The following is a 23728-nucleotide window of genomic DNA, read 5'->3' on the forward strand; positions in this document are numbered from 1 at the left end:
CTATCAATGAATTAAAATAATAGAAAATAAAACAAGAAAAGAGAGGCGAGGGGAGGGTAATTTATTCTGAAGGTCATTGAACTTTCGAGGTTTTTTAGTTCAGTCAGTAAACTATTTTTTTTCTTTTTGATCACTGAACTTTCAATTTTTTTCATTTTGGTATTTTTTGGCCAAAAATGCTTAGGTGGCAACCGGAATTAATATTTGTTTTTTTACTTAAAAACTTGCCATATATGCATAATTTGGCTTAAAAACTCATTTTCAAAGTGAGATTATGTATATATAATAAATTTTTAAAGTAAAACTAGCAACAATTGGTTGCATATGTCAATTTCCGGCTGCGATTTAAGTAATTTTGGCTGAAAATTCAAGGATCGAATAAAAAAATAGTTTAACGACTGAAATGAAAAAATTGAAAACTTCAGTGATTGTTTCAGTGATGAGCAATGAAGCTATGTGGTCCTTTTCCAATTGGTTAGTTATTCTAACCAAGTAATCGCTTTTGCAGCAAACTGACTTTTCCATTTCTCTCTCCCTAAATTTTAATTTATGGTTTACTCACTCTGCTCCTCTTTCCCATACTCTAAACTCATCCTCCATTGACCACCACCTCCTCAGCCATGTCTCCGCCGTCGTGTTCTAACATCACAATCCACCTTTATCCTCTAATATTGTTGATCCTCCTCCGTACCGTGGTCGTTTTATCAGCTGCCGATTTAAACTCCAATCAGACCCGGCGGCCGATGGTAATTCCTCTCCATCTTTCAACGTCTAACATTTCTAATCATCGCACTGGTGACTACCACCGCCGTCAACTCCAGAATTCCGACCTACCTAACGCTCATATGCGACTCTACGATGATCTCCTCTCCAACGGGTAATTTTAATTCTCTCCTTCACTCTTTTAATCTTTTTATCGTTTCATATGATTTTTTTTATTAGTTCTAGTTTTCTATTTTTGTTTTGATTTTTTAATTCAGTTATTATACAACGCGGCTGTTTATTGGTACTCCACCGCAAGAATTCGCTCTAATTGTAGATACTGGAAGTACTGTGACCTATGTTCCCTGCTCTACGTGTGAACAGTGCGGCAAGCATCAGGTTTATGTCCTCCTTTATTTAATGCTTTCCAATTGTGTTTTATGTTAGCAGTAGGAGATCACCTAAAATATTTAATTGGACTATTTAACTGTTGAATTACTGTTATTTTTGTTTTTTTGTTTTGCTAGGATCCGAGGTTTCAACCGGATTCGTCTAGCACTTATAAACCGATGAAATGTAACCCTAGTTGTAACTGTGATGATGAAGGAAAGCAATGCACTTACGAAAGGCGGTATGCTGAGATGAGCTCTAGTAGTGGTGTGCTTGCCGAGGATGTTCTTTCTTTTGGAAACGAAAGTGATCTCACGCCTCAGCGTGCTGTTTTTGGTTGTGAAACTATGGAAACTGGTGACCTTTTCAGCCAACGTGCTGATGGAATAATGGGGTTGGGTCGTGGTCGGCTCAGTGTTGTTGATCAGCTTGTCGAAAAAGAGGTTGTTAGTGATTCGTTTTCTTTATGTTATGGTGGAATGAATGTTGGTGGTGGTGCTATGGTTCTCGGTAGTATATCTCCACCCTCTGATATGGTTTTCACTCATTCCGATCCCTATCGCAGGTATGATGCTTTGTTAGCATATTGGTTGTCTCGTCGATTTTAGGCATCTATTTTAGTGCATCTCACACATTTACTGTAGTTTTTGGATTGCAACAGTCCTTATTACAATATTGAACTGAAGGAATTACATGTTGCTGGGAAACGGTTGAAGTTAAACCCAAGAATCTTTGACGGAAAGCATGGAACAGTTTTGGACAGTGGTACTACATATGCTTACCTTCCAGAAGAAGCTTTTCTTTCATTTAAGGATGCTGTAAGATGCTGTAGCACCCAGTTAAATCATCTCTTAACTAAACCGGTTCAAAATTCAAGTTTACATTCTTGTTAAAATGTTCATTTTCTTATGGAGCTTAGCTTTGTCCAACTATATTTATATGCTTATTTTGCAGCATATGATTGTGAATTCATATGAATGAAGGAACCTTCATGAATTAGGTCATTGTGCAGGAATTTATTTTATGCCTAGATTTTCTTTTTGTAAGGAAGTTGTTAGGAGTTTTTGATTGATTTTGATATATATTGTACTGCACGATACATTAATAGCTGCAAATTATAAATTAGTTAGTTTTGACTTTAGATAAGTTAGGTGCTTGTTTTGTGTTGTACTCTCCGCCGCTTAACATTCTTGTTTTAGTGCCTGAAATAAGTTGTCTTTGTTGTGTTTACTCAATGCAGGTCATGAAAGAAATCAAATTCCTGAAACAGATCCATGGTCCTGATCCAAATTATAATGATATTTGCTTTTCTGGTGCCGGAAGGTATATCCTATGTTTAAAACATATCTTGATGTTTAGTATCCTATATCCTATATTTTCTTTTGATATGGATTGAATGAGTGTTTTCCTTCTCACTGAAAATTATTCAGGGATGTTTCTCAACTATCAAAAATATTTCCAGAGGTTAATATGGTATTCAACAATGGTCAAAAGCTGTATTTGTCTCCAGAGAACTACCTCTTCCGGGTAATCTGACTAATTATAGCTCTTACATTTATTTTTGACGTGTTACATCCTTCTCGTAGGCAGAGCAAGGATTATTTTATGACAGTTTACCTATATCTTCATTTCCATTCTAACATGTGTCCTTTTGCTGGTTGTTATTGTCTCCTCTTCTCTTCTCTTTGCATGACATGCTCTAAAGCATACGAAGGTTAGTGGTGCATACTGCTTGGGAATTTTCCAGAATGGAAAGGATCCAACAACTCTTTTAGGAGGTATAGATTATTTACTGTATACATCTCTCTCTGCCACTCTCTATCTGCATGGACTGCTTTTTATGGTTTAGTTCCATACTTTAAATTCTACCTCTGTTCCAAAGTTAAGTTCACTGAACCTTATGCTTTTCTGACACATAAACTGCAGGAGCTCACTAGAGCCTCTCTGACCCCCTTTTCCGGTATTGTTGTTTGAGACAGGAATTGTCGTGCGGAACACTCTTGTAACCTATGATCGGGAGAACGATAAGATTGGTTTTTGGAAAACTAATTGCTCTGAACTATGGAAGAGGCTGCAAGTTCCTGGTGCTCCTGCTCCTGCACCTGCAGTTTATCCTAGTGGTAGTGGAAGTGAAGGCCTTCCTCCTACGCAAGCCCCGAGTGGATCGTCTCCTGATTTCTTACCAGGTAGAACAGATTCTAATCATGTTTGTGGCTATTATATTCTGTATATTAACCGTGCAGCCTTAACCGTTACTTAGCTTTTACTGGCAGTTATATTCTGTATATTTGTAGACTTTGTGTCTTTCGTTTAAGTTTGTTAACATTAGCACTGCTGACAGCTTTTAATCATGTGTTTGTATTTGTTCATTTTTTGAAGTGAAATGTGTCTCTTGCAACACTTAGTAAAGTAGAAATTTCCTTTCTAATATTTTGGAAAATTTCTCTTCCATTCTTCATTGAAGAATTTTTTTTCTTTGGAATCAAAGATACTTGAAATGCTGGCGCGGCCTCGTATCCTTGTCCACCCTATGTGGCTGTTATGGAAAAATGTGAGGTGGGTTTTCAACTAAAATTCTTCAGTTCTCTTTGTTCCGGTGCTTTTCGAGATTTCGAGTTCTTGGAATGCATCTTTTAGACTTTCCTGTCCATCTAAAAAAGTTGAGTATGATCTGTAGATAATGAATTTTGGCATATCTTGGTCATAGTCCAAGTTTTCTTCCTGAGTTCAGAACTATCCGTGTCTGTTTATCTTCACATTTCTAAAATTGCTGTGGATGACCGTTTATTTTAAAGTTTTTCAGTCTTTTGATCGCATTTGAGATTTTCCACTTTCGTTTGTTTATGATATTGCCCATATAAATCATGAAGAGAGGTAGTTATGAAAAATATTATCTTGTAATGTCAAGATGCATGTGTGGACTGGACTTGATGATTAGTTGATTTGAGTGAGTGCTTTGTTTTATAATTCAGTCTTCAGCTTGTGTTTCGAATCTCTATTCTCTGATGATATTGCTCCCTGCATGTAATCTCAGGTGAAATTCGAATCGGGATTATAACATTTGATATGTTGATAAATGTCACCAACTCTGACATGAAGCCTAACTTAACAGAAGTGGCAGAATTCATTGCCCATGAGTTGCAAGTTGATAATTTACAAGTACGTATAGTTATTATGTTATGGCATGTTCATTGCTGTTTTAAAACCTATAGATCAAGAGGTTATTAATCTTATTATTTGCTGGTAACCGGTTTTAACCATATCATGCAATTTTGGTTGATTCTGAATATTTATATGGTCCGACGCTTGTTTGATCACACAATTCTCAGGTTCATATGTTGAATTTCACCTCAGAAAGGAATAGTTATCGTGTCAGATGGGGCATCTTCCCTGCACAATCTGCAGAATACATTTCTAGTGCCACAGCTATGGTAATCAACCTCTTTGAGACCATAGTAGTATCCTCGTCCACCCTAACTGTTTCCTATGTGTTGACTAATGATGCTTATTTATCTATTCTGTGCAGAACATAATTTTGCAGTTGAAGGATCACCGATTGCATTTTCCTGAGAAATTTGGTAGCTATCAGTTGGTTGAATGGAAGATTGAGCCCCCAAGAAAGCGGTATGTTCTTCTTTTGTGCAACCATTATCATTATTAGTAGTAGTAGTAGTAATAATAGTTTTATTGATTGATGAATTTTATGTGACAAATTTGAAAAACATTCAGTGAGTTTTGAGCAGTAAGAAGCGGTCTTCCAAATCTTAAAAAGTGCCGTATTTATTTTGGGAAAATTATTATCATTGTACTGTGAAAATTATTGTTTTTCTTCTGTATTTATAGGACATGGTGGCATAAACACTTGTTAGCAGTGGTTGCCGGAGCTGCGAGCATTGTGCTTGTTAGTTTATTAAGTATTGGGATATGGATGGTGTGGAGGCATAGACAACGAGCTTTAGGTACATATGAGGCTGTTGGTGGCATTGTTCCTGAACAAGAGCTCCAACCATTATCATCTTAACATTTTCGGCTTATGCCCGCCAAAAATGAATATAGGATTTGCTTATTTACCGATTAAATCTGATAATTTTTGAGACGATAAAATGTGATGTTGATCCCGCTGTCGCAAAATGGATATAATTGAAAGGGAAATAGAAAGAAAAATAGTGAGTAGTTGCATAGAGATTTGGGGTGGATGTTCTGTACGGGGACAGTTATGTGTATCATAATTCATAGGCATATTGATGAAACATTCACCTAAAGAAATCCGAAATGTGTATAGTAACGATAGTGCTCCTGGGCCTACACACACTCGATCTTTTTTATGGCAAAAGACAAAAATTATCGTACTTTTTTTTAAAAGTGCACATAAGACTAAATATTTTTTGGTATAATAAAATCTTCATTATTTTAAAATTGAATAATTAAACCCTTTCTTCTATCATAAATTAAAAATTATTGTTAATGGCTGATGTGGCTATAGGAAAAAAGTTCAAAAATAAGTTAATGTTTAAAATATTTACTATTTTTAATATTTTTTTCACTTCCTTCTTCCTAATTAGCTTCAATAAATTAATTTTTATCAAACACCAATTAAATCTAAATAAACTAATCTAAACCCAATCAAACTAATCAAAATCCGTTTAAATCTATTTAAATCAATTAAAATTTAATTAAATTGACGATAATTGTTGCCGTGTCATTATCTGATTCGTTATGGCATTGTCACTATATGGTTGCCAACTCGGCAGTTTTTACCAGATTTTTAAAGGGTGCACTGATTTGAGAAAAATTGATAGTTTGTAAATGAAAATGACAATTTTTAAACGGCGTGATTAAAATGAAAAAACGTGTAAAGTTTGTGAATTTTTATGACATTAATCTTTTTAAATATTATTTGATAATTTGACGAGTTATACTATAAGTCACTTGTGAAACACGTAAAGCCACACTACTATATCAAAAGTCCGAAGTACTCAATCCAGTCATATTGCAAGTGACTGTTGGCCCGGTTGGCCACAGTTCACTATGCATCTGCATGAGGGCGTGGGTTCGACCCACCCCTCTGCCAGCCAGTGGGCTGAAAAAACTATATTTCCTAAAAATTTAACACTGACAACTAACACCTAATGTAGTGTAATTCTATCTTTGATAAAAAAAAAATCCAGTCATATTCTACAACTAATGTTTAAAGTTTAAACAACTTTTACATCAATTAAGTTTCTATAATTATCTAGTTTATAGATACAAAGATTGACCAGCCGACAACGACGGTTCAGTCGTTCAGATTAGCATCAATGAATTAGAGGACTATTATACAACCCGATAAATAAACATCACTTGATTTATATTTATATAATTGAAAGGGTAAAAAAATATTTTTATGATTCTAATTACTTTTCTAACTTGAATAAAATATTTCTATTGAATGAGCATTATCATGAGTTTTAAATTTAAATAAAATAATTATTTAATTTTAATAAATTTTCATTTGTTTTTTCATTTGAATAAATTATCTATTTAACCTATTTAATTTTTGAAAATTGTTATTAATTAAAAGTCCAATTCGCTATTTAAATTTAATATTCTAACGATGAAGTAGTTTAAAGTATACATACATACATATATATATGAATAGATCGGGCCATGGTATAAAAGAATGGATTAATTCTTTATTTTCACTTTACATTTAAAAAGGAATTGTACAAATAAAAGATTAATACACGAGGAAAAAAATAAAAAATGGTACAAAGTATTGGATAATCTATTTTTTTTAATTTGTAATGTTTCAAAAATAATATATCTTCTATATTAACATACATATTTTTCTTTTATTTTTAATATTAATAAATTCAATATACATACTACTGTCTGAAATTTATAAAATTAAATAACTAATTATATTGAATTTTATCACATGCACTAGTTTGGCAACAATGCGTGTTAAATTTATGACACTTGGCAATCTTGAATAAAATAAATATTTGTAGTTAGTAATTTAGCTGAAAAGTAATAAGTATTTATATTTTTATAACCAAAAAATATAGTTAGAGGTGTAAAAAATATATGTATAAAAATAAAAAAGGGATAAATAAAATGAGATGAAGGGATTATTTAAAAGACGGAGAGATTGAGGTGTGAGAAAATATGGTTGCTTAAGCTTAAAGATAGCAAGAAAGCTTAAAGATATGCTGTCTCCATCACCTCCTCTAAGCAAGAAAAGAATTAAACAAGAGGAATTCTATGGATGGGATTATAATGATTTTGTCTACCATATTTTATTTTAACGAATCAAACCCAAACTAATATTTGTGGTGACAATAAACCCAAGGATGCTCTTAAATTCGTAATTGGGATTCTTTTGTAATTTAAAAAAAAAAAACGAAACTTATTTCCACTTGTTAAAGTCTTTATGACCACAAAACGTGTAATGTAATTAACCTTGCTATGATCGTAAAAAAATCCTCTTCAAACGGTGAATATTGAGTAAAATAACAGGAATAAACAGTCCAATTTTGGAAGATGAAACGTATCCTCTTTTTGTAAAAATAAATTGTGAGCCAAGATAAACACTACTTCTTCCATCTCGTTTAAAAAAGACAGACAAATGATTTTATTTGTTTTATCTCTATTAAATAATGAATCTCATCTACACTGTAAATCTGTATGCATATTTATAATCTTCTTTAGAAATTTTGAGATATATAAATTATTTCTAATATTGCAAGGGGTATAGGAGTACCTTTATGAATTGAGGTGCATATAATTGATGGAGAAGATTTAATTGAGGGCGAACATAGATAATTTAAAAATGTGAATAAAATTAAAAAGAGAATCAAACAAGAAACTATATTAATAAAATTTGTAGAATTACAAAACTTCAGTAAAGTTAAAGAGTAAAAATCACATGAACACGCTCCATTTAACTAATCGTGTCAAAATTTCCGACTCTAACACGACATGAATTTTAACACGACGACACGATTAACACGTTAAGATAAACGGATAACACGATTAACACAATGACACGGCTAACATGACATAACTAACACGACCCACTTAACATTTTAAAATATTTAATCCATATAAATATAATTTTAACCAATTTTATTATTTATTACTCAAATTATAAAATTTTAAAGCAATTAATTTTATTTGTATATTAATATAACTATATTTAATTAATTTAATAATTCCATTTTTAATTTTATGAAATTAAAAACCATTTCGTTTATATATTGTTGTAATTAATATGATAAACGGGTTAGGCGAGTTATATGGTTTGTGAGTCAGCTCATAACACGACCCAGTTATTTTGTATCGTAAATGGATTGACATGTTTTTGATACGAACCTGTTAAACCTTATTCCGAATTTGCCGAATTTACGTGTAAGTCGAATCGTATTGTTGTGTCATGACTTATTTTGATACTCCTAATACCCTCTAAGTTTTAACGGTAGAATGTCCTTATCTCATTAGTGTATTCAGTAAAGGATGATTTTGGTGAAGAAAAAAGAGAAAAGAGAGAAAAGCATTTAAGTTAATAGTGTTGGATATGGCTCATTTTAGACTTGTCCCACATTGTTTAGAAAAGGGACTTGTAATTGTTGAGCTATATACATATAGTGTAGAAATCCCACATTGCTTAGGAGTGGAAGGGTGAGGACTTCCTTAGCCTATAAAAGGGAGTCTCCTCTACCCATTGAAACTCATCCCACAACAAGCTTTATCAACTCCTAAGGCTTAGTTGGTTCTCTCTCTAGTTTGTATTCTGTTACAAACAATTAGTGGAGTATTTTGGGCAGTGCCCGAGGATGTAAGCCGGTCATTTCTGGCTGAACCTCGTTAAAAGGTTGGTGTTCTCTTTATTGTTTATTTATTAGCTAACGCTCAGACTAGTTGGAGTTATATATTGTGAAGTTATTTATATCGTGTGAAATTCTGTCTAAGGAGTTTGGTACTTAAGTGGTCCGCCCGTGACCCACCATTCTTTCCTGGGAATTTTCCGGTATAATTATTTAGCACAATACGTGATTCGCTAGCGTAATCGATTGAGCTTCCGCAACAATTGGTATCAGAGCTAAGGTTCTATCCTTGGCATATCGGTTAGCTATTAAATAAAAATTGGAGCAGAAATGTCTGGAAGCAAAAGTCTATCCACGTTGATAGCTTCTTCTTCGGGAAGAATGGCAATGTCAAATGCAAGAATTGCGGTGGAGATTTTTGATGGTACAGGACATTTCGGCATGTGGCAAAGTGAGCTTCTAGACGCTTTATTTCAGCAAGGTCTAGATGTCGCTATTGAAAGAGAGAAACCAGCAGATGTTGATGAGAGAGAATGGAGTAGCATCAATCGTTTAGCATGTGGTACCATTCGGTCATGTCTTTCCAGAGAGCAGAGATATCCTTTTTCAAAGGAAACATCTGCAAGTAGTTTGTGGAAAGCATTGGAGGAGAAATTCTTGAAAAAGAACAGTCAGCATAAGCTTCACATGAAGAAAAGGCTGTTTCGGTTCACGTATCTCCCAGGTACTACTATGAATGAGCACATCACAAATTTCAACCAATTAGTAGCCGATTTGTTGAATTTGGATGTGACGTTTGATGATGAAGATTTGGCTTTGATGTTGTTGGGATCACTTCCTGAAGAGTTTGAGTTTCTTGAAACTACTCTCCTTCATGGGAAGGTTGGTGTGTCTCTTAGCGAAGTTTGCGCTGCATTATATAGTTATGAATTGAGAAGAAAAGATAAGAAAGAAAACACTAGTAGTGCAACAGAAGCTTTGATTGTTAGAGGCCGTTTGAAAAGCCAAACAATTGGGAAGGAAGGGAGATCAAAGTCCCGACCAGAGAAAGATGAATGTGCCTTTTGTCGAGAGAAAGGGCATTGGAAAAGGGATTGTCCCAAATTGAAGAATAAAGGCAAGACTGATAAAGAAAAAGCTGAGTTTGCTTCGAATGTAGCTGAGTGTGACGACGAAGATTCAGATCTTTCATTGGTTGTTGTGTCATCGGTAAATACTCCTACTGCATGGCTTCTAGATTCGGGTTGTTGTCATCATATGTGTCCCAATCGGGAATTGTTTGTTGACTTCAAAGAGCTAGAAGGTGGAGTTGTTTACACAGCAAGTGGCAATCCTTGTTTGACAAAAGGAATTGGTTCAATTCACTTGAGGAACCATGATGGGTCAATAAGGATTCTGGAAGATGTTCGCTATGTACCGAGTTTGACGAAAAAGCTCATTTCTGTAGGAGTCCTAGAATCAAAGGGCTTTGTTGTGACTGCAGTAAATGGAGTTATGAAGGTATTCTCAGGTGCACAGGTTGTCATGAAAGGAATTCGAAAGAACAATAACTTGTATTACTATCAGGGTAATGCAATTATTGGGTCAGCTATAGTTGCTTCTAGTGATGATAATGAGCTAGAAGAAATCAGTCTTTGGCATCGGCGTTTGGGGCATGATGGTGGAAAATTCTTGACGGTTCTTGCAACTCAAGGATTATTGGAGGGACTACGTCCCTGTAATTGGATATATGAAGAAGGATTTCCGAACAAGAATGATATTGGCTATAAGGCAAAGTTGGTAGCTAAAAGCTATGTTTGGACGGAAGGAATTGAGGCTATCTCTCGAGTTGTTAAACATTCTTCCATTAGAAATTTGTTGGCCTTAGTAGCACATTTGAATATGGAACTAGTTCAGTTGGACGTAAAAACAGTGTTTTTACATGGATTCTTGGATGGGGAAATCAATTCGACTCAGCCAGATGGACTCAAGGTGGCTGGAGATGAAAATTGGATTCTACAGTATACTTTGAATACTGTGGATATTGGTCTAATATTTGGGCAGGACAATAAAGATGGTCAATATGTAGTTGGGTACAATGATTCGGACTACGTTGATAAACGGCGATCGACTATGGGCTATGTGTTTACACTAGCAAAGGCGTCGTTTAGTTGGAAGTCTACCTTGCAGCCAATAGTTGCTTTGTCTACCATAGAGGTAGAGTACATGGCAAGTGCAGAAGCTGTTAAGGAAGCAATTTGGCTTCATGGGTTGTTTGGTGAATTGGAAATTGAAGAGAAGGACCAAGTTCATCATGCAAGGACGAAGCACATTGATGTTCGATATCATTTGGTGCCAGAGGTTATTGAAGAAGGTGGAGTCCTACTTCGGAAGATTTTGACCATGGAAACTCCTGCTCATATGATGACAAAGATTGTGAAAGCAGTCAAGTTCAAACATTGTTTGAATTTGATTAGTGTTCTCAATATTTGAGATTTGAATGTGGCCCGGCCCACACGATGCATGAGGGGGGATTGGTTGCTCTGCTCGGTCATGCTATGCGTGAGGGAGAGTGTTGAAGTGGGATTATCCCACATTGGTACTTGACTGCTACAGTTGAGAGTTGGCGCTTTTGAAGCGTAATTGAAGGTACTATTGAAGATAGTCCGAGATGGTAGAGAGAAAATTCGCCAAGGTGGAGATTTGTTGGATATGGCTCATTTTAGACTTGTCCCACATTGTTTAGAAAAGGGACTTGTAATTGTTGAGCTATATACATATAGTGTAGAAATCCCACATTGCTTAGGAGTGGAAGGGTGAGGACTTCCTTAGCCTATAAAAGGGAGTCTCCTCTACCCATTGAAACTCATCCCACAACAAGCCTTATCAACTCCTAAGGCTTAGTTGGTTCTCTCTCTAGTTTGTATTCTGTTACAAACAATTAGTGTAGTATTTTGGGCAGTGCCCGAGGATGTAAGCCGGTCATTTCTGGCTGAACCTCGTTAAAAGGTTGGTGTTCTCTTTATTGTTTATTTATTAGCTAACGCTCAGACTAGTTGGAGTTATATATTGTGAAGTTATTTATATCGTGTGAAATTCTGTCTAAGGAGTTTGGTACTTAAGTGGTCCGTCCGTGACCCACCATTCTTTCCTGGGAATTTTCCGGTATAATTATTTAGCACAATACGTGTTTCGCTAGCGTAATCGATTGAGCTTCCGCAACAAATGGGCCCCTGAAGCATTCCAGTGATGAAAAGGAAAAGGGGGCCGTTGCTCAAACTATAATTCGTCTTGTTGCATGGAGCGAAGATGATAAATCATGGTCAATATGATGAGGAACTAAATATCAGATGGCTAGGATTAAATAGAAAAGCTGAAATATTCTACATCTAGTTTGATGCTAGAGAAATTCTTCAGGAGGAAATACTCCTTAATAAAGATTGGAATATATCCAGTGGAGCTTCTCTTATTATATGTGATTTTAGCATTTTTAGGACTCACCTACCCACCCTAACTTTTTCATAGCTAATCTAATTTGCTGCATTTTCTGTTAATTTGTATATATGTAATGCAGCCAGCAATGCATGCATGGCTACTATCATAATGTTTTTGGAGCTAATCATATGAATAATTACTGTCACAAAATTAATTAAAAATAAACTACTAGTAGTACTATATTGATTATTGAGTATTGAATGCAATTTTACCCTTTTCATGTGCGGCAGCATATTCTAAGTGGTTAATTAATTTGGGGACTTAAAGTAATCATCATGTGGGCAAACTTGAATGATAATCCGTTCGCTAGAATGTCACTGCAGCCAAACCTCAATAGGCAAGTTAGTTACTAAAGCGCTTTTCTGATTTAAATAAAATCGTGGGTTCTAACTGTATTCAAGCATCCACCATTAAAATTTAGAGGTAAAGCTTTATTTGCCGAAAAAGACCTACCAGCTCGAGTGAAAATTAGTTTGGATGTAAAAAAATTAAAAAAATTATTTTACAGTAGGAACCAGTTCAGGAGACTTCATCATCAAATAAATAAAAAAGAATGTCACTGCAGCCTTTTTATTTCCATTTTAAATTTCACTAATTATTAATTTATTCTAAGAAAATGCCTGATAATAATAACGTCGGGTAATTTTCAAATATGGTCTTCATACTTTATTCTCTCTCTCATAATTGTTGTTAAAATTTATAACGTATTCCACAAAAAAATTAACAGTATTAAAAAATTTGATGGTAAAAATGGTTGAGCCCTTGAGATTTAAAATTTAAAAACTATTGGGATACGTTTTAATCTATAAGGGCGGTTAAAGGAGAGAGTATGGTTCGAGAACTGTTGGTAAATATTACCCGCGATGTTTGAACTTTTTCAATTTTGTAAAAAATATATTGAATAAAAGCCCTCAGTCACAGTCGCTAAAAATTATTAAAAATTATGGTAGATAAATTATTTTTAAAAATCTGTGTTTAGGTGACTGTGGTTTATTTTTAGCCTTATTAGTAGTCTAGGTGATCAGAACATTGGTAAAAAACACTTATTTAATATATTTTTAAAGTGTTAAATATGATATAAAAAACTAGAACTAAAATAGAAAATTTAAAAAAATTCAGACACCGCTCATATAATTTATCCAAAATAACTAAGCTAGATTTTCTAGTCTATATAATGGAAAAAAACTTAGATTTTTTTAAATGCATCAATAACATTAACTCAAATTCGAAACAATTATATCTATAAAAAATATAAAAAATTTGAAAATTACACCCGATAACCTGACATGGAACAAACTATTATTATACGGTGTCTGATTCGCAGATCTACTTACGAAAACAGAAAATTATGAATTGTTTCACCAATTAAGTTATGTTTTCAATCAAACTTCTTCAATGCCGCTATCTAATTCTGAAATTAGAAACTACTGCCACAATATTTGATATAACCATCACCTGATAAACCCTTTAAAAAAAAGACAATAAATCTTTTAAAAAAAAGACAACAAATCTTTCACATAGAAAGTAAGCAATAAAAATAATAAAAAACTCTATAACCTATAAAGGTCTTCAGTCTATCTTCGATTGTTCATTTACGATAAATTAATTCGATATGCGCTTAGTCGATAAATTCCGATCTATGAAGAATAAAAATCATGGTTGTCAAAACCGACCCGGCCCGATTGGTTCAACCAGAAAACCTAGGAACCGGTGCCTTGGCCGGGCCATAACACCCATAAAACCCTTTTTTTAATAACCCAACTCAAACCCGGTTAACCCGACTGAAACCCGTTCGACCCGGTCTGAATTTAATGGGTAATACAAGTTTTTTAATAATTTAACTTAATTTTTTTCACTCTAAACCAAAATATTTATTTATTTCAAACTTAATTACCGAATAACAAACGTTAAAAGATATATATGTCCTATTTTTTAATTAAATTACTTGATTAAATAGAAATTTATACTATTTTGTAGAGATCGTTTGAAATGTTAGACTAAATGTTTTTTATAAAAATATATTTATTTTCTTTAATTCATTACTTTAATAATTTATTATAATTTATGTAATATATAGTTATATATTTCAATAATTTTATTATATAAAATATTAATTTTTCGTGAAATTACATAAATAATCATTAAATATATTATTATTTTAAACTTCTGGTTGAATCTTTAACCTTTCACACTCTGCCGTCAGCGGTTCAGTGACCGGGTCGGATTTGACAATATATATTGATATAAAATCCAAAGGTCAAAGCAATATAAAAAAGAGAGCTATCGTCAATAGAAAACTGAATCACTAACGCCGCCAACCGAAGAACAAACAACAAACAAGTAATAGGCGGATAGGGTTTTCTTAGAGAGCAAAAGAGAGACGATTGTCTTAAGTATAATAAAAAAAAACTTACATGCTAATCATAACTATTACGATCTCTCATGATTAGATATTACCGTTTATGAAGTTCGATATAATATTGGGACAATTAAAAGAATATCTAAATAGAAAAAATATCTGTATTTGTTAACTCAAAAATCACAACTTGATTTACATACCCTACGGTATCACATATTTATTTTTTTACTCTTCTATTTACTTTTTTACTCTTCTGTTTATTTTTTACTCCATTTATACTTTATATGTTTTATTGACAGTTTTCTCTTCTTTTTCGCCTTCTTCTTCTTCTTCTTTTTCTTCTTTTTCATATCATTCAAAGTAAAACAACGAACAATTCAGCAATTTAATTCAAAATCTTCAGCATAAAACAATTCAACAAACTGGTTTTTCTAATTCTATCATTACTTCTTGAAAATTTATAGCGAATTTCAAATCTAATTTTCGAACCGACTCGAATTTTTAATTCGTAACCAAATTGCTTCAATTTTTTTTTCGAATTCAGATCTAACGATCATAATTTTCTTCAAAAAGAAAAAAAAAGTTTAAATTTTTAATTTATTTATGCTCATTAAAGATCTATTAAAAACAGTTTCAAACACAGTTTCAAATGCAGTTCCAAACAATTTTTAAAAGACATATTTATTATCATTTTAAAAAAATTCAAACAGTTTACAAGTGTTTCAAACAGTTAAAAAAACAGCTTCAAACAGTTAAAAAAAACAGCTTCAAACAGTTTACAAAGATTTCAAACAGTTTATAAAGGTTTCAAAGAGTTTCATAAAATACAATTTGCAACCTTTATCTAAAAACAGTTTCAAACAATTTAAAAATGTTTTAAACAGTTTACAAAAGTTTCAAACAGTTTAAAACGGTTTCTAAAAACACTTTCAAACAGTTTCAAAAATAACAGTTTCAAATAAACAGTTTAAAACAGTTTTCAAAGATTTCAAACCGTTTTTAAAAAACACTTTCAAATAGTATAAAAAATAACAGTTTCAAACCGTTTACAAAGATTTCGAACAGTATAAAATAGTTTCAAAAAAATAATTTCAAACGATTTCTAAAATTAATTAAAAACGTTTGAAAATCATATCAAAACATCATTAATGAAGAAAATGGCGATTCTTTCAAAAAAAGTTGAAAAAAATTCCACAAAAAGATATTACAATAATTTAAAACAACATAGAAAGCAAAAAGGAGAAGAAGAAGAAGAAGAAGACGACGACGAAGAAGAAGAAAAAGAATAAGAAGATCAGTGATGACAATGGCGGAAACTTCGTTATTTTAGTTTTTGAGACGAATTAGATTAGATCTTGCATCGCAGATTCCTCTTTATCTTGTATTTTTAGATAGAATTTGTTAAGAAATTCCATTGAAATAGAAAAAACGTGAAAAAAATCCAGAAAGAAGAAGAAGAAGATGAGAGAGAAAAGAGAATAGAAGAAAAAAAAAAGAGTGGACATGTGACATGAGGGGAGTAAAAATGCTACTCCCTCCGATCCATAATATTTTTCGCATTTGACTTTGACACAAAAATTAAGAAAACAATTAATATATCTTAATTTATACACTTTTAATAAGTTAACCCTACATTGAAACTTGTTTACATTTATTACTACCATTTTCATTTGTTTATTGTATTCTTTCAATAAATTAATGGAGGGCAAATATGGAAAAATAGCAATTAATGCTCTCTTGATATTATAACATGACAAATATTATGAATCAAAAAAAAATTCAAATGCGACAAATATTATAGACCGGAGGGAGTAATAAGTTAAATTTAGTTGAGAGTAAACCTAAAAACAATAAAAAAATAAAGTAAAAATATAAATTTTTAAAAGTGAAGTATTGAGTGCAAATAAATTTAAAAATGGAGTCTTTTATGTAAATTTCTTTATAATATTAACACAGTCAGTTCATTTTGAATATTAATGTTGAAAATTTAAATTTGCCTCATGCTTTCCTTCTTTTTTTTTTTAAATGGATCTCATAACTAAAGGGCAATTACGCCGTGACTGGCGATGCTGATTGAGCAATTAGGTAGTCGTAAACAGGGGTTAAGTATGTGCAGACTGCAAATATAATGGCCACACCACTGACTTGTAATGGGTCCACCTTTTGAATTACCAAATTCTTTTTTATTTTTCATTTTAATTATTGTTTAGCCTTCTCATATGCACGAGGAAAAATCCTCTAATTGGCCCTACAGTTTCAACCACTGAGGATTTTGTTTGTATCATGTTCAATATCTCCAAAACAGACTATAATTAAATTAAACAGCTTATAAATACATAATTCCTTTAAAAATTGTATTAGAATGTATGTACCTCTTTTATGCAGAAACAGATACCTACCACATTGCAAAATATATCTTTAATTTATTCATTTAAATTATAAAATGATAATTTAACCAAAAAAATTTAAAATAATAGGTTAAAAAATAGTTTTGAATTTTTGTAAAATAAGTAATGTAAAAACTGAAAATTATCAAAAATAAGTTACGCGAGATTAAAGTAACATTATACTAAATATGGTTTCGGGCAAGATCAATATAATATTATTAGTACAATTTGCTAATTAATTAATAAAATAGTAATTATTATAAAAAAATAGTAATTATTTTATATTTATTCAATATTATTTTATCCTGTTGGAAATGTTTTTGTTCAATAATTTTGTAATTTATAGTTACTGTTATCGCAATTTAATACTAATATTATTAAACTCATTTAACAAAATTTAATAAATTTTGGCCCTTAGTAAGGTTTGAACTAGTACCTCAATTCTATGATAAAATTGATAGAAATATAAAATAATTATTAAAATAAAATAACCTGTTTTTAGAGACTGGAAGCTTATATAAATTAAGAATATAATATAAATTAACTTCAATTATGCTCAAAATCATATAATTCCAACTGAATTTAAATTTAACAATTCTATATATGATTTTAATTCTAATTCTAATTCAATAACATATTATAGTATAGATTATTCTTTTAACCCACTGAGCTAGTGTAATTTAAATAACTTAAAAAAATTAACGCCACTCTAAGTTAAATAAATAATTAGACTCCAAATATTTATTATCATTAAAAATTCTTCTTACATGGGTCGCATGCTTAGCATGCTGATTACTGATTATCATAGTTGATGATGAGTATCAGTTCTTAATTTATTTAGTACTCCTATAGTAAATTATTCACATTCTTTAATATTATTCTGACCACATTTGACCGTTGCTAACGGCGCTAATTTTCTCTCACTTCAACCGTTTCACTTACAGTGAATAAACAAAATAAATAAAATAATACTCCCAATAGGCAGCTCTGCTTGTCATTTTGCTGCACTTCTTGAAAACTAAAAAAAACTCTATCAGCTGAGTGTTTTTCGTTTCTCGCGGCGATTGTATTACACTGTAGCTGTTCCTTTTTTTAATTATATTTTATATTTACCTCTCTCTCTCTACTCAACTAGCTCGTTCTCTGTGAGAGCACTCTGCATTTTCAGTTTCTAAGTGGCAGAATCGTAAAATGGAGAGAAAACAAGGGTTCTTTTCAGCGCTAAAAGAGGAGGTTGTTAGAGGTTTATCACCGGCGAGAACCAGGTCCAGAGCGAAAAGTCCGGTAAGGAGTGCGTCGCCAATGTCCAGCTTATTAAGGAGGAGAAAAGGACATAGACATGGACATGGACACCACGCGGCTCATCCAGAGCCGGTGATTATACCGAGATCGGGTAGTTTAAGACCGACTGAAGCTTTATCACCGTTAAAAGAAGGACCAGATCAAGACGACGGTGGAGATTCTAGAATGGAAGGGAGGTGGGGTCAGTGGATGAAAGGGCAGCTGTCTAGAGCACCGTCAGTTGCATCGTCGACTAATGCTTGTAGACGGTCCGATCTGAGATTGTTGCTTGGTGTACTTGGCGCACCGCTTGCTCCGGTGCACGTTAGCACTACTGAACCTTTTCCTCACCTGAGCATCAAAGATACTCCGATTGTAAGCCCTTTTACATTTTTCTCTAATGCTGTATTACTCATTAATTAGTTAAATTGGTGTAGATTTAGTTGAAACGTAGAATATGATTGGAATAATCACTGGCCACAAGAAGAAGTAATGTGCATTATTTTATTTGTAATAATAATGAATTTTGAAGGTAATTTTTCTGAGGTATGATTGCAGGAAACTTCATCTGCTCAGTACATATTGCAGCAGTACACAGCAGCTTCAGGAGGGCAAAGGATTCAAAACTCCATCCGTAATGCTTATGCAATGGGAAAGGTGAGGATGATAGCTTCTGAGTTTGAAACTGCAAACAAGGTTACGAAGAATCGTAATTCTTCCAAAGCTGCGGAATCTGGTGGCTTTGTTCTGTGGCAAATGAACCCAGATATGTGGTACGTGGAGCTTGCACTAGGCGGTAGCAAGGTTCATGCCGGTTGCAACGGGAAACTTGTGTGGAGGCACACGCCTTGGCTTGGTCCACATGCTGCAAAAGGTCCTGTGAGACCATTGCGCCGTGCTCTTCAGGTGATTCTTCTTTTTCTGTTTTGTTCACTCTAAGTAATAGCAAATGTGTAATCTTTCTGATTCGTCTTACTTATATTCGATTTGCTTCACAGGGCCTCGACCCAAGGACAACTGCAAGCATGTTTACCAATGCAAGGTGTATCGGGGAGAAGAAAATTAACGAAGATGACTGTTTTATCCTCAAGATATGTGCAGATCCTACAACTCTGAAGGCTAGGAGCGAAGGACCTGCAGAGATCATTAGGCACGTCTTATTCGGCTACTTCAGCCAGAAAACTGGGCTCCTAGTTCACATAGAGGATTCCCATTTGACTCGCATCCAAAATAATGGCGGTGATGCTGTGTACTGGGAAACCACAATCAATTCATTTCTTGATGATTATAGGTCCGTCGATGGCATCATGATCGCTCATTCGGGTCGTTCTGTCGTAACACTTTTCCGATTTGGTGACACAGCAATGAGCCACACTAGGACCAGAATGGAAGAAGCATGGGCTATTGAGGAAGTAGCATTCAATGTGCCAGGTTTGTCAATGGATTGTTTTATTCCTCCCGCAGAATTAAGATTTGCATCAATGAGTGAAACCTGCGAGCTACCTCAAACTCAGAGTCAGAGGGCAAAACCTCCTGCGGCTGCTGCAGCCTATCGCACGAAAGTCGCCTCATTGGATAGGTCTCGTGACAAATCTGTGAGCAATAACATGTGGAAGCCTGAGGTTTAGAAAGTAAATTATCTCATGGCATGTTATTGCACAGCTAGGTTAGATGTCTAGTTAAATTATTACTGGACCAACCAATGAGTAGGCAAAAGGCGGTAGCATAGTTTGGAAAGTTTTGGCATTGAATCGATGTCGTCTCCTTTAATATGTAAATAGAGCTCAGTTATTGCGTATTTTCCGAGATTTTGGTTGAATACTTTGTATTCTCCAAGGAAGAATTCAAATATAGGCTCATCTCATCACTTGGGTTTATGGTAATTTTAAGATCTAACAGATGTTTGTTCTCCCTTTTGCATAGTGATATCTAATTTTAAACTAACTTGTATGGATTCCCAAATGTGTTAGATCAGCGAAAGTTGTGTGTTTTCTTGTGTAAATTGTGTTTTTAGGCAATATAACAATTAAACACACGAGGATTTGGTGCTTGAAAGCGAATGGAATCCAATAGAGAGCTGGGAAACTTCTTGCATGGGACGAATATAATCGGATTGAAATTCTCTCAAGTTCATTTGAACTTGAGGGGGTCAAATGTGTTAGATCAGCGAAAGTTGTGTGTTTTCTTGTGTAAATTGTGTTTTTAGGCAATATAACAATTAAACTCACGAGGATTTGGTGCTTGAAAGCGAATGGAATCCAATAGAGAGCTGGGAAACTTCTTGCATGGGACGAATATAATCAGATTGAAATTCTCTCAAGTTCATTTGAACTTGAGGGGGTCATGTTCACGATCTACACCGTTCATTGTAAAATAAACGGTGTAAATTAATTTAATTGAAAATTGTATATTTTTAATGTATACCGTTCATTTTATAATGAACGGTGTAGATCGTGAACATAATCTTCTCAAGTTCAAAATGAACTTGAGAGAATCCCAATCCTATAGTTCATTACACTAAGCAGCCCTTTTCTTATTTTAAGACTTCCCATTAAAGCCGATATAAGGTCATCTCCAATAGTCCTTCATTTTATCATTTTAGTGTAAAAATTCTCTCCAATAGTACTCTATATCCAACTCTATTGTAGTGTACTTTATTTTTTTACTCTATATATAGAGTCACTCTATAATATTGTGTCTTAAAATAGAGTACTATTGGAGATGAAAATAGAGTAGCTCTATTTTACTTTTGGTATTTTATGTTATTATAAATTTCATTATTAAATTTTTGTTAGTTTTTGTTACAATATAGTCCAAATAAGCATGTTCTATTTAGTCGAAAATTTAAATATATTACATTTTAAAAAATAGATTTATAGTAATTAATTCACTAATTTATAAATAGAGTATATTTTGGTGTTTTTAATTATTTAATTAATATTTTTTTAATAAATTTAGTAATTTTATATATTTAAAAATATATGAACATTTAAAAAAACATTTTTAAAAATTTTAATAATGTATCTAATTATAAATAACTATATGAATGTATTTTGTAAGTATAAATAATTTATAGGTGCAAGTGTAAAATATTTAATTAACTTATTGGATAGAATATGTTGAAAATATTATTATAGTATGAAAAAATAGAGTTAACTATTGGAGATGAAATATTGTAGCAGTGGAGTTTTAGTGTAAAATCTACACTATTTTGGCTTCAATTATCGGAGATGCCCTAGTTGGTTATAATACCAAACTTTTGTATCAGGTAGAATTATTCTAATATTTACCTCAATATTTAGTTTCTTTCTCATCTGTGTAGCCAACTAAATATCTGTTGACATTCTGAACTTGAACTATTTCCTACGAGATCTGTTTTTTCCAAAAAAAAGAGATTTTTTTTTAATTTATTACTAGGATATATCTAAACTATAATTCTACAACAGTAAAATACCTTCCATTAATAAATTTAAGTTATGTAAATCTGATAAATTATTATTTTTACTAAATACACATCACATTAAAGTTACACGCATGGACGAATCTTGAGTCAATGTTGCACTATCCCCTCTAAACAAGAATTATTAGTTGTTAACCAAAAAAAATTTGTACTTTTACACTCCCAATAATTTGTTTTTTTTTATTGTCCATACAATTGTTTTGCCATTTGCTATAAAAAAAAATTTAATTATTATTTATTTTTAATTTTTTATTGTCATTAAACATTTCATATAATTAACGAAGGTTTGTTTCATTGCAACAAATGCATAATTTTTTTTTGTTACACCCCATAAAGAAATTCTTGCTTCGTGTCTGGTTACATATGACATCACATAAAAACCGACATAAATATCACATGGCACTTCTAAATGATAAAATAATAACCTAGTAAAAGTAAAAAAAAAAATTGCCTCATTAATTCACTTGTTGAGAAAAAAGAAATTACTTGTTTTCCTTATTGCGACCTGGCGCACACCCTAAAGATAGATGGGCCTTCCTCTCAAAAAAAAAAGATAGATGGGCCAAGTTTAACTTTTGGGCTGCCAAGAGTTTAGGCCTTTTCCTCAGTAAACCAAGTCAAACACTCCATTTAAGGGTCAAATACATTGATATCACTGAATTATTAAATTTTATTAAAAATTATCGAATTTGAATTTATCTTTTTAGGATCATCAAATTTTAATTTTATTTTTTAAAAAAATTGTTTTAATCTAATTTTGATAATGTCACGTCGACAGTTCAATTATACACCTTATAAGTTGTTATTTATTTATTGGAAAATTCTTACCTAAATCTAATACATGAAAAATTTATAAATCTATTTAATGAGATGTTAAGAAACTGAGAAGAAAGAAAAAATTAAGAAAAAAAATAAAAAATTATTTTAAATTTTTTAACACTTCATTGGAGGGAGGTCCATAAAAAATTCATGAACCAGGTTTAAGTTAGAGTTTTCTTTATTTTTAAAATAAAATATCTAATCTGGTAATTGCTACCGACATGATAAATATTCTTAAATTAAATAGCTATATAAGCAAATTAAGATAAAAAAACTCTTTACAAAAATAAAATTAAAATTTGATGATCTTAAAAAAAGAATTAATACTTTAAATTTTTTAAAAATAATTTGAGAGTTTAATTACCAAAAAGTATTTGATCCCTCCTTTTGAAGAAATACCCGAACGAAATCATCTTAGACTGTGTATGTCCAGTTTGAACTTTCAACGTTGGATTGCGTAAATAATGATGATCTTAGATACCCAATACAGTTACTTTCCACGCCTACTGTACAAACTAGCAACTAAAAAACTAAGGAAATACTGATATAACCCATTAATGAAGATAGATTAGTGTTTGTTAAGTACGTTTATGCAGTAGCCGCATATTCTTGAGACCTTAAACTTCTGTACTTGCAACTCTTTTTTAATCTTATTTTGCAATCCTCTGCCAAATTATACTTGTGCTTTGAAGAGACAATGCTGTGGTCCCTTGCTCCTTTTTGTAAGTGGAGGATGAAACTCAGGATTTTTGCTAATTAGAGGTTAATTAAGGTACATTTTGTTCTTTGATTATATCTGCTATCCAAGATATAGTACTAAACCCAAAGCAAATACGCCATATATAGTATGATGATTCAGGATTAAGCTAAGCTAGACAAGAACATGACAAATCTGTTTTATAATCTAAAGAAATGCTACGCACATATATCGGTAGAATGTGTGATCAAATAGAACTAAAGGAAGCTTCCGCTCTTAATTCTATATGCGGTTTTACATATTTAATTAAGTCAGAAACTGGTATAATATTTCAGTTCATCGTAAGATGGTAAT

General features: G+C 32.5%; 2 protein-coding genes across 2 annotated transcripts; both read left to right on the forward strand.

Annotated features, from left to right (window-relative positions):
• Positions 1 to 481: 481 nt before the first annotated feature.
• LOC126664743 (aspartic proteinase 36) lies at positions 482 to 5358 on the forward strand. Its single transcript, XM_050357279.2, has 12 exons — positions 482 to 877; positions 981 to 1101; positions 1230 to 1657; positions 1754 to 1910; positions 2333 to 2415; positions 2523 to 2619; positions 2798 to 2870; positions 3072 to 3278; positions 4127 to 4251; positions 4422 to 4523; positions 4619 to 4716; positions 4936 to 5358. The coding sequence occupies exons 1-12, from the start codon at positions 621 to 623 to the stop codon at positions 5111 to 5113; spliced, it is 1926 nt and encodes a 641-aa protein (XP_050213236.1). The 5' UTR covers positions 482 to 620; the 3' UTR covers positions 5114 to 5358.
• A 12750-nt stretch (positions 5359 to 18108) lies between these two features.
• Positions 18109 to 20309, forward strand: LOC126665481 (uncharacterized). Its single transcript, XM_050358298.2, has 3 exons — positions 18109 to 18773; positions 18957 to 19304; positions 19397 to 20309. The coding sequence occupies exons 1-3, from the start codon at positions 18309 to 18311 to the stop codon at positions 20024 to 20026; spliced, it is 1443 nt and encodes a 480-aa protein (XP_050214255.1). The 5' UTR covers positions 18109 to 18308; the 3' UTR covers positions 20027 to 20309.
• The last annotated feature ends 3419 nt before the right edge of the window (positions 20310 to 23728 follow it).

The sequence above is a fragment of the Mercurialis annua genome, linkage group LG1-X (assembly GCF_937616625.2).
Source record: "Mercurialis annua linkage group LG1-X, ddMerAnnu1.2, whole genome shotgun sequence".
In the NCBI taxonomy this organism is placed as follows: domain Eukaryota; kingdom Viridiplantae; phylum Streptophyta; class Magnoliopsida; order Malpighiales; family Euphorbiaceae; genus Mercurialis; species Mercurialis annua.